At 59.3% G+C, this 16,902-nt stretch overlaps 1 protein-coding gene across 3 annotated transcripts in view; it reads right to left on the reverse strand.

Annotated features, from left to right (window-relative positions):
• Nucleotides 1–1,302: 1,302 nt before the first annotated feature.
• Nucleotides 1,303–16,902, reverse strand: part of card9 (caspase recruitment domain family, member 9) — an 83,872-nt gene continuing 68,272 nt past the window's right edge. For 2 of the 3 annotated variants that reach the window (XM_072488874.1, XM_072488875.1), the window contains exons 10-13: nt 10,300–10,345; nt 8,387–8,472; nt 2,208–2,290; nt 1,303–1,561 (exon numbers count right to left, since the gene is read on the reverse strand). In XM_072488874.1, coding sequence (XP_072344975.1) covers nt 1,432–1,561; nt 2,208–2,290; nt 8,387–8,472; nt 10,300–10,345 — 345 coding nt within the window. In that variant the 3' untranslated portion in view covers nt 1,303–1,431. The remainder of the gene's footprint in view (nt 1,562–2,207; nt 2,291–8,386; nt 8,473–10,299; nt 10,346–16,902) is intronic. The other variant, XM_072488876.1, reaches the window with a different exon arrangement.

Here is a 16,902-nt window from a genome sequence, read left to right on the forward strand (position 1 = left end):
GTCCAGAATGGCAGGTTGGTAGGCAGGTATCGATCCACTCCTGTACCATGTGGTGTTGGGTGTTCTAACACACAGAAGAGCCAACACAGTTGCATATGGTACAACGCTTGTTTATTTAAACTCACTATTTACAACTTGGTCTTTGCACTCTGCACGTGGGGGGCTCCCTGCTTGTGGTGTTTCAACAGCTCTTTCATGCTTCCTTCTCCCCAGACCTACTGACCTCCAGGTGTCGTGCTCGTGCTTTTTATGTGGTTGGTGTTCTTGTCTGTGATTGGTTGTGGTGTTGTGTACTCTGATTTGCCTGTCAGTGTGTCCATCATGATGTGTGTGTTTGAATATCATGACAATCGCTAGCTCTAAAACGTTTTGAAACTGAACCAAGACCTGTGAAATGCTTCAATTTGTGCCTGTCTGTGAGCCCTAAACAAAAGGAGCCATGTTGAGGTTTCAGGGAACCTCATACCTCGTTATCTCTGAGGAGGTACTAATGTTCACCTGGGGACTGCACAGACCAACTTCAGAGAGAGCCAAAGAGGTTTGCATTTGATAGCCCAGGCTGGCCAGCAAGAGATGGAGCACCGACAGAGAATGGCCTCTCAAACAGTCCTTTTAACCCATCATGGTGGGATGTTATTAGCCTGGAACACAATTTCCAGACACTGATTAAAAGTTCTTTGTTGAAAACATTCTGGAGAGGTAAGGTCATGTGACATGGCCCTAAGGCTGGTGGAACAGGTAATATTGCCTTGCTGAACTGCAGAGCTCAGTCTGCTGCTTTAACAGCTGGCTGGCAGGTCGCACTGTCGGCGGTCGACTGTAGGAGTTCTAGCCCAGGTTGGACACATGGCCCCTTCTACACGGTTTCTGCTGGAAATTCTGTACCATCGCCAACAAGGCTGCTTGATCTCTACGTGCCTATCTCATCGTGTGAAGTCAACACCACCAGAAAAGTGAATTATCCAGCATCGTTTTTCAGCCTGCCAAACGTGGTGAAGGAATGCCTCAGTCGACTTTGATTCTGGACTCTGGAACCCACCTAAACCAATATTTATTTTAGCTGTGGCCACTGTACTGCCAATCCTGCTTTTCTCTATTCTCTTTACTGAGTCGGATTGTGAAGGCGATGTTGTGAACCTTCTCCTGCCTTTTGAGTGTGTGCCAATAAACTAACCATTTGAGTTCATCCTATCTCGAGTTTTCTGTGGGGTTATTGATAGAAGCTGTGATCGTGTAAAAACTGAGGGGCTAGGAAATACTTGAAAAGAGAGAAATAAATCAAAACAACTTTTTGTTTACAGATGGGTGACGAGCAGAAAATTTAGTGCCGCTTAAATTAACCCCCTCCTGTCCGTAACACTCTGTGATGGTGATAGGTTTGGTGCAGAGCTGGAGCCTTGGCAGTTCCTGAGTCTCCATGGAATGAGGGGATCATCTCCTGATCTCGCTCTTCCCATCCCTGTCCGAGAAGTCGGTATCGGAATTCTCACTCCCAGTCGTGTTCTCCCAGTTTTCCTGCTTCCATTCCTTCTCCTGTTTGTTCAGCCGGATTGCACGTTTCCTGGTCAAGAAGTGTTTTAAGAGACAAGAAAATGATTTTAGTTGCAGGATTTACTGAAGAGGTTTAAATCCCTTCCTATCCCAATAGACAGTCATATGGATAGACAGATAGTGAGACAGACCGATAGGCAGGGAGAAAGAGAGACTGGCAGGGAGAGGGAGAGACTGGCAGGCAGACAGACAGGGAAAGACACAGATGGACAGGGAGAGAGACAGACAGGCAGAAAGAGAGAGAGACAGACACAGAGAGTCAGAAATGCAGATAGACAGGGAAAGACACACCGGTCAGGGAGAGAGAGACAGACACACAGAGAGACAGACAGGCAGACGGACAGAGAGAGAAGCAGATGGACAGGGGGAGAGACAGACAGCGAGAGAGACGGACAGGGAGAGACACAGACAGCAGACGGACAGGGAGAAAGGCCGAAAGGTAGACAGACAGACAGAGAGAGACGGGGCGAGACAGTCAGAGAGACAGGCAGACGGACAGGGAGAGAGACAGACGGATGGGGAGACAGGCAGACAGAAAAGGTAGACACCATAGGGACAGAGATGCAGACGGACAGAGTAAAAGTTGAACATGTGTATAAGATACTGCAAAATGTATTTTTATTTTTCACAGCAGAATATTGAGTTGAGTTAAATACCTTCTGTAATCTTCAAAACTTTTCTTCATTCTCCATCGGCTGTTCTTCACATCCAAATGCTCCTCAGCAAGGGGAGGACACTGCTGAAGAGATGAACGGGGTCACAAGTCAGGGCACACAGCACAACCCCAGGCTGCGGAGTTACATCCCCACCTCTTCCTGCAGCATTGCCCCCTCCCCTCACCCCCCTCCCCTCACCCCCTCCCCTCGCCCCCTCCCCTCGCCCCCTCCCCTCGCCCCCTCCCCTCGCCCCCTCCCCTAACCCCCTCCCCTCACCCCCCTCCCCTCACCCCCTCCCCTCACCCCCTCCCCTCGCACCCCCTCCTCCCCTCACCCCCTCCCCTCACCCCCTCCCCTCACCCCCCTCCCCTCACCCCCCTCCCCTCACCCCCTCCCCTCACCCCCTCCCCTCACCCCCTCCCCTCCCCTCACCCCTCCCCCCCTCCCCTCACCCCCCTCCCCTCACCCCCTCCCCTCACCCCCTCCCCTCACCCCCTCCCCTCACCCCCTCCCCTCACCCCATCCCCTCACCCCCTCCCCTCACCCCCTCCCCTCCCCTCACACCCCCTCCCCTCACACCCCCTCCCCTCGCACCCCCTCCTCCCCTCACCCCCTCCCCTCACCCCCTCCCCTCACCCCCTCCGCTCACCCCCTCCCCTCACCCCCCTCCCCTCACCCCCCTCCCCACACCCCCCTCCCCTCCCCCCCTCCCCCACTCCCCTCCCCCCCTCCCCTCACCCCCCTCCCCTCACCCCCTCCCCTCACCCCCTCCCCTCACCCCCTCCCCTCACCCCCCTCTCCTCCCCTCCCCCCCTCCTCTCCCCTCCCCTCGCACCCCCACACCTCACCCCCTCCCCTCACCCCCTTCCCTCACCCCCTCCCCTCACCCCCCCTCCCCTCACCCCCCTCCCCTCCCTCACCCCCTCTCCGCCCCTCCCCTCGCACCCCCACCCCTCACCCCCTCCCCTCACCCCTCCCCTCACCCCCTCCCCTCACCCCCTCCCCTCACCCCCTCCCCTCCCCCCCCTCCCCTCCCCCCCTCCCCTCACCCCCCTCCCCTCACCCCCCTCCCCTCCCCTCACCCCCCTCCCCTCACCCCCTCCCCTCGCACCCCTCCCCTCGCACCCCCCTCGCCTCACCCCCCTCCCCTCACCCCCCTCCCCTCACCCCCCTCCCCTCACCCCCTCCGCTCACCCCCTCCCCTCCCCTCACCCCCCTCCCCTCACCCCCTCCGCTCACCCCCTCCCCTCCCCTCACCCCCTCACCCCCCTCCCCTCACCCCCCTCCCCTCACCCTCTCCCCTCCCCCTCACCCCCTCACCCCCCTCCCCTCACCCCCCTCCCCTCACCCCCTCCCCTCCCCTCACCCCCTCCCCTCCCCTCACTCCCTCCCCTCACCCCCTCCCCTCACCCCCTCCCCTCACCCCCTCCCCTCCCCTCACCCCCCCTCCCCTCACCCCCCTCCCCTCACCCCCCTCCCCTCGCCCCCTCCCCTCACCCCCCTCCCCTCACCCCCTCCCCTCCCCTCACACCCCCTCCCCTCGCACCCCCTCCTCCCCTCACCCCCTCCCCTCACCCCCTCCCCTCACCCCCTCCCCTCACCCCCTCCCCTCGCACCCCCTCCTCCCCTCACCCCCTCCGCTCACCCCCTCCCCTCACCCCCTCCCCTCACCCCCTCCCCTCACCCCCCTCCCCTCACCCCCCTCCCCACACCCCCCTCCCCTCACCCCCTCCCCTCACCCCCTCCCCTCACCCCCTCCCCTCACCCCCTCCGCTCACCCCCTCCGCTCACCCCCTCCCCTCACACCCTCCCCTCACCCCCTCCCCTCACCCTCCTCCCCTCACCCCCTCCCCTCACCCCCTCCCCTCACCCCCTCCCCTCACCCCCCTCCATCACAACCCTCCCTCACCCCCTCCCCTCACCCCCTCCCCTCACCCCTCCCTCACCCCCTCCCCTCACCCCCCCTCCCCTCACCCCCCTCTCCTCCCCTCCCCCCCTCCTCTCCCCTCCCCTCGCACCCCCATACCTCACCCCCTCCCCTCACCCCTCCCCTCACCCCCTCCCCTCACCCCCTCCCCTCACCCCCTCGCCTCACCCCCTCGCCTCACCCCCTCCCCTCACCCCCCTCCCCTCACCCCCCTCCCCTCCCTCCCCTCACCCCCCTCCCCTCCCTCCCCTCACCCCCCTCCCCTCCCCTCACCCCCCTCCCCCCCCTCCCCTCCCCTCACCCCCCTCCCCTCACCCCCCCTCTCCTCACCCCCCTCTCCTCCCCCCCTCCTCTCCCCTCCCCTCGCACCCCCACCCCTCACCCCCTCCCCTCACCCCCTCCCCTCACCCCCTCCCCTCACCCCCTCCCCTCGCACCCCCTCCCCTCACCCCCTCCCCTCACCCCCTCCCCTCACCCCCCTCCCCCCTCCCCTCACCCCCCTCACCCCCTCCCCTCACCCCCTCCCCTCACCCCCTCCCCTCCCCTCGCACCCCTCCCCTCGCACCCCCTCCCCTCGCACCCCCTCCCCTCACCCCCTCCCCTCACCCCCTCCCCTCACCCCCCTCCCCTCCCCTCACCCCCCTCCCCTCACCCCCCTCCCCTCACCCCCTCCCCTCACCCCCCTCCCCTCACCCTCACCCCCTCCCCTCACCCCCCTCCCCTCACCCCCCCTCCCCTCACCCCCTCCCTCTCCCCTCACCCCCTCCCTCTCCCCTCACCCCCTCCCTCTCCCCTCGCACCCCCTCCCCTCCCCTCGCACCCCCTCCCCTCGCACCCCCTCCCCTCACCCCCTCCCCTCAGCCCCTCCCCTCACCCCCCTCCACTCACCCCCTCCCCTCACCCCCCTCCACTCACCCCCTCCCCTCACCCCCCTCCCCTCACCCCCCTCCCCTCACCCCCCTCCCCTCACCCCCTCCCCTCGCACCCCCTCCCCTCGCACCCCCTCCCCTCCCCTTGCACCCCCTCCCCTCCACTCGCACCCCCTCCCCTCCCCTCGCACCCCCTCCCCTCCCCTCCCCTCCCCTCCCCTCCCCCCCCTCCCCCCCCTCCCCTCCCCTCGCACCCCCTCCCCTCCCCTCGCACCCCCTGCCCTCACCCCCTGCCCTCACCCTCTCCCCTCACCCCCCTCCCCTCACCCCCTCCCCCCCCTCCCCTCACCCCCCTCCCCTCGCACCCCCTCCCCTCGCACCCCCTCCCCTCGCACCCCCTCCCCTCGCACCCCCTCCACTCGCACCCCCTCCTCCCCTCGCACCCCCTCCCCTCGCACCCCCTCCCCTCCCCTCGCACCCCCTCCCCTCGCACCCCCTCCCCTCGCACCCCCTCCCCTCGCACCCCCTCCCCTCGCACCCCCTCCCCACCCCTCCCCTCACCCCCTCCCCTCCCCTCGCACCCCCTCCCCTCGCACCCCATCCCCTCGCACCCCATCCCCTCACCTCCTCCCCTCACCCCCCTCCCTTCCCCTCACCCTCTCCCCTCCCCTCCCCTCGCACCCCCTCCCCTCCCCTCGCACCCCCTCACCTCCCCTCGCACCCCCTCCCCTCGCACCCCCTCCCCTCCCCTCACCCCCTCCCCTCCCCTCGCACCCCCTCCCCTCCCCTCGCCTCGCACCCCCTCCCCTCCCCTCCCCTCCCCTCCCCTTGCACCCCCTCCCCTCACACACCGACCCTCACACCCAACCATCCCCTCGCATCCCCTCACACCCCCTCCCCTCGAACCTCTCTCCCCTCACACCCACCTCCTCACTTCGCACCCACACCCTCTCCCTGCACCCCCCCCCCCCCAACAACCTCTGCAATCCCCAAACTCCCAGAGCAAAAAAAGGTTTCTTGATTGTGCTTGGCGGGAGATACCCCCCCCACTACCCCCCCCCCCACACTGCCCCCCTCCCGCTGCCCCCCCCAGCCCACCCCCACTGCCCCCCCCCGCACTGCCCTTCCCACAGCCCCACCCACTGCCTTCCCACAGCCCCTCAATAGCCCCTCAACAGTCCCTCCCACTGCCCTTCCCACAGCCGCTCCTACTTCCTCCCAACGCCCCCCCTCCCACTGCCCCCCCTCCTGCCCCTCGAGTCTGAGAGAGAAGGCAGCTCTCAGTCTCTCGAGAAGCACGGAAACCACAGAATGGAATAATACAGAAGAAGGTTAGTCCCAGAAATTAAAAGACAGCTAGTTCTAGAAACTAGAGAATGAAGAGAAGTTTTCAAGAAGATTGAAGGAAAACAGGAACTGGAATTTGAACAGGGTTCTGCTCACTGAAGGTGAAACGTCTGACTGGGTGAAATCAGCTGAGAAAAGCCAGGGGCAGGACTCTCCGTCCCGCCAGCCCCGTTTTCCGGCACGGCGCACCCCCACCGGCAGCGGATTCCTCTGTTCCGGCAGCTGTCAGGAAACCCGTGAGTATGGGTGCACTGCCGGCAAAGCGGAGGATCCTGCAGACGATGTCTGAAGCAATCATAGTGTTGGTGTCCTTATTCCAGTTTTTGGAGCAATAGTATTCTGTTAGGGACTGAGTACTGAGCGATTATGTGAAAGATTGAAAGCTCGTGGCAAAGGAATAATGAAAGGAGAGTTGTAAATCCTGGAGGTGGATCCTTGCAGGGAAAGGCTGAGAGGAAGCAGTTTTTGAAAGAAGATTCTAAGGCGGGTCTGTTCGAAAAGTGGAGTTCAGATACAGTTGTTAGACATTTAGCTGCTGTTGTATAAAGAGTGAAAGGTACTGCTCCTTTTTACAAACCCCTTTATTTCCCATTGACAGACTCTGCACAAAACTCTACCTTCACATCACCTGACACAAAGGCCACCTGAAGCCTCTTTACACATCAGTGTCAATTATTGGATACTTAACATAAATGAGACAAGTAATTGGAATGTCTCTTAACCCATTACTTAACAACAGTCATGTGGAAACCGGACACCAAATGAAATGAAATGAAATAAATCGCTTATTGTCACAAGTAGGCTTCAAATGAAGTTACTGTGAAAAGCCCCTAGTTGCCACATTCCGGCGCCTGTTCGGGGAATCGAACCATGCTGCTGGCCTGCCTTGGTTTGCTTCCAAAGCCGGCGATTTAGCCCTGTGCTAAACAGCCAATTGGCTGATAGTGTAATAATCATTGGGGGGGGATTTGAGGAGAAACACATCAATTCGGTGGCATCCAGCACGTGGTTTCAGAGTGGGGTGTGTCTGACCACAGTTGGCCTGTTGGTTTACGGGGACTGTGTATTTACTGAGAACATCACAACATAAAATTTATTTTGTAACCTGTGTCACCATTTAAATCTACATTTGTGAAGATGAACGGGAGTGAAGGATTGTTGTATTCTAGTCAAACGTGTCACGTTTAAGAAATGTTTTTTGTTATGAAAAGCTAATTGGCAGCCCCATGACTTTATTCATCCATGTTTTACAAAAAAAGTAAAAATTCTGGTTTTCGGACCCAGGGTTCCACTCTGGGACCTGATCAGGTAGTAACATCAGCTGGGATTGGAACATCAGGCCTGATCGACTTGAATGAAGGAACAAGTTTGAGGGATGAAATGGCCTCCAACTGACCCTGGGGACAACTATCCTGTCAACACTCACTTTCCACAGGGGTGAAGATTGATCAATGATCTGCGGCAACTCACCGGGGCTCCTTCGACAGCACCTTCCAAACCCAGAACAAGAGCAGCAGATACCCGGGAACCCCACCACCTGGAGGTTCCGCTCCGAGTCACTCACCACCCTGACTGGGAAATATATCGGCCGTTCCTTCACTGTCGCTGGGACACAATCTCGGAACTCCCTCCCTAACAGCACTGAGGGTGTACCTACACCACAGGGACTGCAGCGGTTCACGAAGGCAGCTCACTACCGCCACCTCAAGGGCAACTAGGGAAGGGTAATGAATGCTGGGCATAACCAGCGAAGGCCACATCCTGAAATTTTCTTTTAACCGAAGGAGTGAGAGAAATGGAAAAAATATCTCAAAAGGAAAGGTATCGAACTTACAAATATATTAAAACACTCGGAAACATAGAAATGTACCCAGCAAAGCTGTGCTCAATGGGAGAGTATTAGTCGCAGGAGGAGGTCATTCAGCCCCTCATGTCACAGAATCAATGCTGTCTCCTGACAGCACAGGTTGGAGGATTGAGGAGTGTGGGAGTGGGATGTGGTGACGAACAGGGTCAGGAAACATTCAGTAACTCACTGTCTTCAGGGCGGTGTGTCTGTCAGATGCTGAGAGCTGATTGGTGCCCAGTTCCTGAGCGCTCTGGGAGCTCACAGTCCAACTTTCTGAAAGAGAAACACTTGCTTTAGACACATCGGAAACAGGCACAGTGCCCCACTGCCCCCCCCCCCCACTGCCTGTCCCACTGCCCCCCCCCCCCACTGCCTGTCCCACTGCCCCCCCTCCCACTGCCCCCTCCCACTGCCCCCTCCCACTGCCCCCCTCCCACTGCCCCCCCTCCCACTGCCCCCCTCCCACTGCCCCCCCTCCCACTGCCCCCCTCCCACTGCCCCCCCCTCCCACTGCCCCCCCTCCCACTGCCCCCCCACTGCCCCCTCCCACTGCCCCCTCCCACTGCCCCCCCACTGCCTGCCCCACTGCCCCTCCCTCCCACTGCCCCCCTCCCACTGTCCCCCCTCCCACTGTCCCCCCTCCCACTGCCCCCCTCCCACTGCCCCCCCCCACTGCCCCCCCTCCCACTGCCCCCCCACTGCCTGTCCCACTGCCCCTCCCTCCCACTGCCCCCCACTGCCCCTCCCACAGCCCCCCTCCCACTGACCCCCTCACACTGCCCCTCCCACAGCCCCCCTCCCACTGCCCCTCTCACAGACCCACTGCCCCTGCCACTCAGACTCAGAACCATATCGCACACCCAAATCCCCACACACACACCTTGCCACAACCCCCTCCCTCATTCACACCCTCAGTACTGACCCTCTGACAGTGCGGCACTCCCTCAGTACTGACTCTCTGACAGTGCAGCACTCCCTCAGTACTGACCCTCTGACAGTGCGGCACTCCCTCAGTACTGACCCTCTGACAGTGCGGCACTCCCTCAGTACTGACCCTCTGACAGTGCGGCACTCCCTCAGTACTGACCCTCTGATAGTGCGGCACTCCCTCAGTACTGACCCTCTGACAGTGCGGCACTCCCTCAGTACTGACCCTCTGACAGTGCGGCACCCCCTCAGTACTGACCCTCTGACAGTGCAGCACTCCCTCAGCACTGACCCACTGACAGTGCGGCGCTCCCTCAGTACTGACCCTCTGACAGTGCAGCACTCCCTCAGTACTGACCCTCTGACAGTGCGGCACTCCCTCAGTACTGACCCTCTGACAGTGCGGCACTCCCTCAGTACTGACCCTCTGACAGTGCAGCACTCCCTCAGTACTGACCCTCTGACAGTGCGGCACTCACTCAGTACTGACCCTCTGACAGTGCAGCACTCCCTCAGTACTGACTCGCTGACAGTGCGGCGCTCCCTCAGTACTGACCCTCTGACAGTGCGGCACTCCCTCAGTACTGACCCTCTGACAGTGCGGCACTCCCTCAGTACTGACCCTCTGACAGTGCAGCACTCCCTCAGTACTGACCCTCTGACAGTGCGGCACTCCCTCAGTACTGACCCTCTGACAGTGCAGCACTCCCTCAGCACTGACCCACTGACAGTGCGGCGCTCCCTCAGTACTGACCCTCTGACAGTGCGGCACTCCCTCAGTACTGACCCTCTGACAGTGCAGCACTCCCTCAGTACTGACCCTCTGACAGTGCGGCACTCCCTCAGTACTGACCCTCTGACAGTGCGGCACTCCCTCAGTACTGACCCTCTGACAGTGCAGCACTCCCTCAGTACTGACCCTCTGACAGTGCGGCACTCCCTCAGTACTGACCCTCTGACAGTGCGGCACTCCCTCAGTACTGACCCTCTGGCAGTGCGGCACTCCCTCAGTACTGACCCTCTGACAGTGCGGCACTCCCTCAGTACTGCACTGGGAGCGTCCGGCTGGATTTTGTGCTCACGTCTCTGTATCGGTGTTTGTATCGGTGAGTTGCTGAGCCACGGTCTATCCGGAGTAGATTAGATTGAAAAATAAAGGTTGCTGATACTCACGTTCTGCAGACCCCTGCTCGCCATCCTGGATTCCTGTAACAGTGATCTGATCAGAGAGGGAGTGTGTCAGGGTGGGTTAGGGCCTGTCAGCACAATCTCACTCCTATTATTTGTTTTCCAATTAGGGGGCAACTTAGCGTGGCCAATTCGCCTCTCCTGCAGAACTTTTTGGGTTGTGGGGTTGAGACCCAGCAGTCACGGGGAGAATGTACAAACTCCACACGGACAGTGACCCAGGGCCGGGATCGAACCTGGGTCCTTGGCGCCGTGAGGCAGCAGTGCTAACCACTGGGCCACCGTGCTGCCCCGCACAATCTCACTCCTAACAATAAACAGCTCTGAGCCTCACAATAAAAATCCATTCTGCCTCCATGTGAAACGCAGTGTTTTGTTCTGTTGAGTTTTGGAATCTACCCTCTGGCCCTCGTTCACTGAGCTAATCACACATTGAGTCAGAGAGGCACAAAATATTTACAGCACAGATAGAGACCCTTCGGTCCATCACGTCAAAGGGCGGCACGGTAGCACAGTGGTTAGCACTGTTGCTGCACAGCGGCAGGGACCTGGGTTTGATTCCCACTTGGGTCGCTGTCTGTGCGGAGTCTGCACGCTCTCCCCGTGTCTGCGTGGGTTCCCTCCGGGTGCCCCGGTTTCCTCCCACAAGTCCCGAAAGAATTGGTGAATTGGACATTCTGAATTCTCCCTCCGTGTCCCCGAGCAGCCGCCGGAGTGTGTTCTTTTTTTCAGAAAATATTTTATTGAAGTATTTGTAATTTTCACAGTTTACAGTTCAACGGTTTAACATTCCTGAAACAACAGCGGGGGCCGACACTCGCAAAAAACCTAAACGACGCGGGGATTTCCACAGTAACTTCATTGTAGTGTTAATGTGAGCCTACTTGTGACAATAAAGATTATCACCATCATACCTGCAGCAGCCATCAAGCACCGATCTCTTCTCACCCCACTTCCCAGCGCCCGGTCCGTTGCGTGTCTGCTGCAGTGTTTCAAATGCTTATCTAAATGCTTCTTAAAAGTTGTGAGGGTTCCCGCCTCGATCATCCTTTCGGGCAGCGAGTCCCAGATTCCCACCCCCGTCTGGGTGAAGACGTCTTTCCTCAAATCCCCTCCAAACCTCCTGCCCCGACTTGAAATCTCTGCCCCCTGGTCATTGACCCCTCCACCAAGGGGAATGGTTTCATAGATCATAGAATTTACAGTGCAGAAGGAGGCCATTCGGCCCATCGAGTCTGCTCCCGCTCTTGGAAAGAGCACCCTACCCAAGGTCAACACCACACCCTATCCCCACAACCCAGTAGCCCCACCCAACACTAAGGGCAATTTTGGACACTAAGGGCAATTTATCATGGCCAATCCACCAAACCCGCACATCTTTGGACTGTGGGAGGAAACCGGAGCACCCGGAGGAAACCCGCGCAGACACGGGGAGGACGTGCAGACTCCGCACAGACAGTGACCCAAGCCGGGAATCGAACCTGGGACCCTGGAGCTGTGAAGCAATTGTGCTATCCACAATGCTACCGTGCTGCCCCTTTGTTTCTTCCTATTGACGCCGGGCGTGATTCTCCGATCGCGGGACAGAACGCCCGTGCCGTCGTGAACGCCGTCCCGTTTCCCGACGGAGCGAAGCGTCACGGGCACTAGCGATTCTGTCCCCCACCGGGGGCTCGCACGGCGCTGCAGCAGTTCAGCCTTCCTGGTGACGCGCTAACAGGCGCCTGCGCGGTGGCTTAACGGAACGCGGCGCTCCCGACGCAACATGGCGCGGGGGTTCTGTGGCTGGAAGCGCAACAAAGTAGGCCTGGGGGGTGGGAAGAGGCCGGCCCTCCGATCGGTGGGCCCCGATCGCGGGCCAGACCCCATCAGAGGCCCCCCCCCCCCCCGGGGACGGAGCCCCCCTCCTCCCCTACAGGCCGCCCCCCGACCCTTTGCGCAGAGTTCCTGCCGGCAGCGACCAGGTGTGTGGACGGCTCCGGCGGGACTCTGCTTTTCCCACGCGGCCGCTCGGTCCATCCGGGCCGGAGAATCGGCGGCCCAGCCTCGTACAGCGGCCTGGCGCGGGGCTGGGGGATTCGCGCCCCCTATCTATGTCCCTCGTAGTTTATACACCTCAATCACGTCCCCCTCAGCCTTCTCTGCTCCAAGGAAAACAGCCTCAGCCTGTCCAGCCTCTCTTCATAGCGGAAACGCTGCAGCCCAGGCAACAGCTTGGTGAATCTCCTCTACACCCTCTCTAATGCAATCTCATTCCTCCTATAGTGTGGTGACCAGAACTGCACACAGTTCTCTAGCTGTGGCCTAACCTGCGTTTTATACAGCCCCATCATAACCTCCTTGCTCTTATATTCGGTGCCTCAGCCATGATGTGGAGATGCCGGCGTTGGACTGGGGTGGGCACAGTAAGAAGTCTTACAAACCAGGTTAAAGTCCAACAGGTTTGTTTCAAATCACTAGCTTTCGGAGCGCTGCTCCTTCACCTGGTGTTGTAAGAATTCTTACTGTGCTCAGCTAATAAAGACAAGTATCCCATAGGCCTCCTTAACCACCTTACCTGTCAGGGACCTATGGATATGCACCCCAAGGTCCCTCTGGTCCTCTGTATTTCCTCGCGTTCTGCTGTTCATTGTCTATTCCCTTGCCTTGATAGTCCTCCCGAAATGCATCACCTCACACTTTCCAGGGTTAAATTCCATTTGCCACTGTTCTGTCTATCTGAGCAGCCCGTTTATATTGTCCTGCCATCTTTCCTCCTCGCTATTTACCACACTACCAGTTTTCATGTCATCTGCAAACTTGCTGATCATACCTCCTACTTTCATGTCTAGATCATTAATGTACACCACAAACTGCAAGGGACCCAGCACAGATCCCTGTGGTACACCACTGGACTTCCAGTCACAAGACCGCCACCTTGGCAGTGCCAGGCTGGCACCCAGGGCAGCACCCTGCCCAAAGGGCACGCAGCCTCCAATCCCCTTGGCGATCCCCGCGAGTACTGTTACGTCTGGTCCCGGTGTGTGGGGACCAGCACCAATCGGCGCTCGCCCAAGGTCTCCTAGACGAAGGGATTGAATCCCAAAGCCTCCGGTACCTCAGCAATCTGCACACTGCCTCGCTCTAATATGCAGATTGGTTAAAAAGCGATCCCGCCCATTGTGGGCAAGATTTCCCTTGCAACGTCTCGTGAGGTTGCGCTGAATCTCGTGAGGCATTCGAAGCCGGGTAGATCCCGGGAGCGGGGTCTCCCGGCTTTCACTGGCCACCCTGTACAATGGCAAGCTGCCGGAGGATCGCGCCCTTTATATCCTTTGACATCCAGGCTTCTCTGGATTTGTTGGTCCCACCCTTTACCTTTGCACTCTCTCTCTCTCGCTCTGCATTTCCTTTTTAATGTCTCCCACCACTCTGAGGTGGATTTTCCTACAAGGAGTTGCTGCCCCTCCACTTTGGCCAGATCCACTTTTATCCTCTATTAAAATCAGCTTTCCCCCAATTCACAAATGTTGGAGGAATTTTCCACGTGGGCCCTGTGGTGATTTTCTGTGTGAGCCCTGTGGTGATTTTCCACGTGAGCCCTGTGGTGATTTTCTGTGTGAGCCCTGTGGTGATTTTCCACGTGAGCCCTGTGGTGATTTTCCACGTGGGCCCTGTGGTGATTTTCTGTGTGAGCCCTGTGGTGATTTTCCACGTGGGCCCTGTGGTGATTTTCCACGTGGGCCCTGTGGTGATTTTCCACGTGGGCCCTGTGGTGATTTTCCACGTGGGCCCTGGGGTGATTTTCCGTGTGAGCCCTGTGGTGATTTTCCACGTGGGCCCTGTGGTGATTTTCCACATGGGCCCTGGGGTGATTTTCCACGTGGGCCCTGGGGTGATTTTCCACGTGGGCCCTGGGGTGATTTTCCACGTGGGCCCTGTGGTGATTTTCCACGTGGGCCCTGGGGTGATTTTCCACGTGGGCCCTGTGGTGATTTTCCACGTGGGCCCTGTGGTGATTTTCTGTGTGAGCCCTGTGGTGATTTTCCACGTGGGCCCTGTGGTGATTTTCCACGTGGGCCCTGTGGTGATTTTCCACGTGGGCCCTGGGGTGATTTTCCGCGTGGGCCCTGTGGTGATTTTCTGTGTGAGCCCTGTGGTGATTTTCCACGTAGGCCCTGTGGTGATTTTCCACGTGGGCCCTGGGGTGATTTTCCACGTGGGCCCTGGGGTGATTTTCCACGTGGGCCCTGTGGTGATTTTCCACGTGGGCCCTGGGGTGATTTTCCACGTGGGCCCTGTGGTGATTTTCCACGTGGGCCCTGGGGTGATTTTCCACGTGGGCCCTGTGGTGATTTTCTACGTGGGCCCTGTGGTGATTTTCCACGTGGGCCCTGTGGTGATTTTCCACGTGGGCCCTGGGGTGATTTTCCACGTGGGCCCTGTGGTGAGTTTCCACGTGGGCCCTGTGGTGATTTTCCACGTGGGCCCTGTGGTGATTTTCTGTGTGAGCCCTGTGGTGATTTTCCACGTGGGCCCTGTGGTGATTTTCCACGTTGGCCCTGGGGTGATTTTCCACGTGGGCCCTGGGGTGATTTTCCACGTGGGCCCTGGGGTGATTTTCCACGTGGGCCCTGGGTGATTTTCCACGTGGGCCCTGGGGTGATTTTCCACGTGGGCCCTGTGGTGATTTTCTGTGTGAGTCCTGTGGTGATTTTCCACGTGGGCCCTGTGGTGATTTTCCACGTGGACCCTGGAGTGATTTTCCACGTGAGCCCTAGGGTGATTTTCCACGTGGGCCCTGGGGTGATTTTCCACGTGGGCCCTGTGGTGATTTTCCACGTGGGCCCTGTGGTGATTTTCCACGTGGGCCCTGGGGTGATTTTCCACGTGGGCCCTGTGGTGATTTTCTGTGTGAACCCTGTGGTGATTTTCCACGTGGGCCCTGTGGTGATTTTCCACGTGGGCTCTGGGGTGATTTTCCACGTGAGCCCTGTGGTGATTTTCCACGTGGGCCCTGTGGTGATTTTCCACGTGGGCCCTGTGGTGATTTTCCACGTGTGCCCTGTGGTGATTTTCCACGTGGGCCCTGGGGTGATTTTCCACGTGGGCCCTGTGGTGATTTTCCACGTGGGCCCTGTGGTGATTTTCTGTGTGAGCCCTGTGGTGATTTTCCATGTGGGCCCTGTGGTGATTTTCCACGTGGGCCCTGTGGTGATTTTCCACGTGGGCCCTGTGGTGATTTTCTGTGTGAGCCCTGTGGTGATTTTCCACGTGGGCCCTGTGGTGATTTTCCACGTGGGCCCTGTGGTGATTTTCCACGTGGGCCCTGTGGTGATTTTCTGTGTGAGCCCTGTGGTGATTTTCCACGTGGGCCCTGTGGTGATTTTCCACGTGGGCCCTGTGGTGATTTTCCACGTGGGCCCTGGGGTGATTTTCCGTGTGAGCCCTGTGGTGATTTTCCACGTGGGCCCTGTGGTGATTTTCCACGTGGGCCCTGGGGTGATTTTCCACGTGGGCCCTGGGGTGATTTTCCACGTGGGCCCTGGGGTGATTTTCCACGTGGGCCCTGTGGTGATTTTCCACGTGGGCCCTGGGGTGATTTTCCACGTGGGCCCTGTGGTGATTTTCCACGTGGGCCCTGTGGTGATTTTCTGTGTGAGCCCTGTGGTGATTTTCCACGTGGGCCCTGTGGTGATTTTCCACGTGGGCCCTGTGGTGATTTTCCACGTGGGCCCTGGGGTGATTTTCCGCGTGGGCCCTGTGGTGATTTTCTGTGTGAGCCCTGTGGTGATTTTCCACGTAGGCCCTGTGGTGATTTTCCACGTGGGCCCTGGGGTGATTTTCCACGTGGGCCCTGGGGTGATTTTCCACGTGGGCCCTGTGGTGATTTTCCACGTGGGCCCTGGGGTGATTTTCCACGTGGGCCCTGTGGTGATTTTCCACGTGGGCCCTGGGGTGATTTTCCACGTGGGCCCTGGGGTGATTTTCTACGTGGGCCCTGTGGTGATTTTCCACGTGGGCCCTGTGGTGATTTTCCACGTGGGCCCTGTGGTGATTTTCCACGTGGGCCCTGGGGTGATTTTCCACGTGGGCCCTGTGGTGATTTTCCACGTGGGCCCTGTGGTGATTTTCCACGTGGGCCCTGTGGTGATTTTCTGTGTGAGCCCTGTGGTGATTTTCCACGTGGGCCCTGTGGTGATTTTCCACGTTGGCCCTGGGGTGATTTTCCACGTGGGCCCTGGGGTGATTTTCCACGTGGGCCCTGGGGTGATTTTCCACGTGGGTCCTGGGTGATTTTCCACGTGGGCCCTGGGGTGATTTTCCACGTGGGCCCTGTGGTGATTTTCTACGTGGGCCCTGTGGTGATTTTCCACGTGGGCCCTGTGGTGATTTTCCACGTGGGCCCTGGGGTGATTTTCCACGTGGGCCCTGTGGTGAGTTTCCACGTGGGCCCTGTGGTGATTTTCCACGTGGGCCCTGTGGTGATTTTCTGTGTGAGCCCTGTGGTGATTTTCCACGTGGGCCCTGTGGTGATTTTCCACGTTGGCCCTGGGGTGATTTTCCACGTGGGCCCTGGGGTGATTTTCCACGTGGGCCCTGGGGTGA

Source organism: Scyliorhinus torazame, chromosome 22, assembly GCF_047496885.1.
Source record: "Scyliorhinus torazame isolate Kashiwa2021f chromosome 22, sScyTor2.1, whole genome shotgun sequence".
NCBI lineage: Eukaryota > Metazoa > Chordata > Chondrichthyes > Carcharhiniformes > Scyliorhinidae > Scyliorhinus > Scyliorhinus torazame.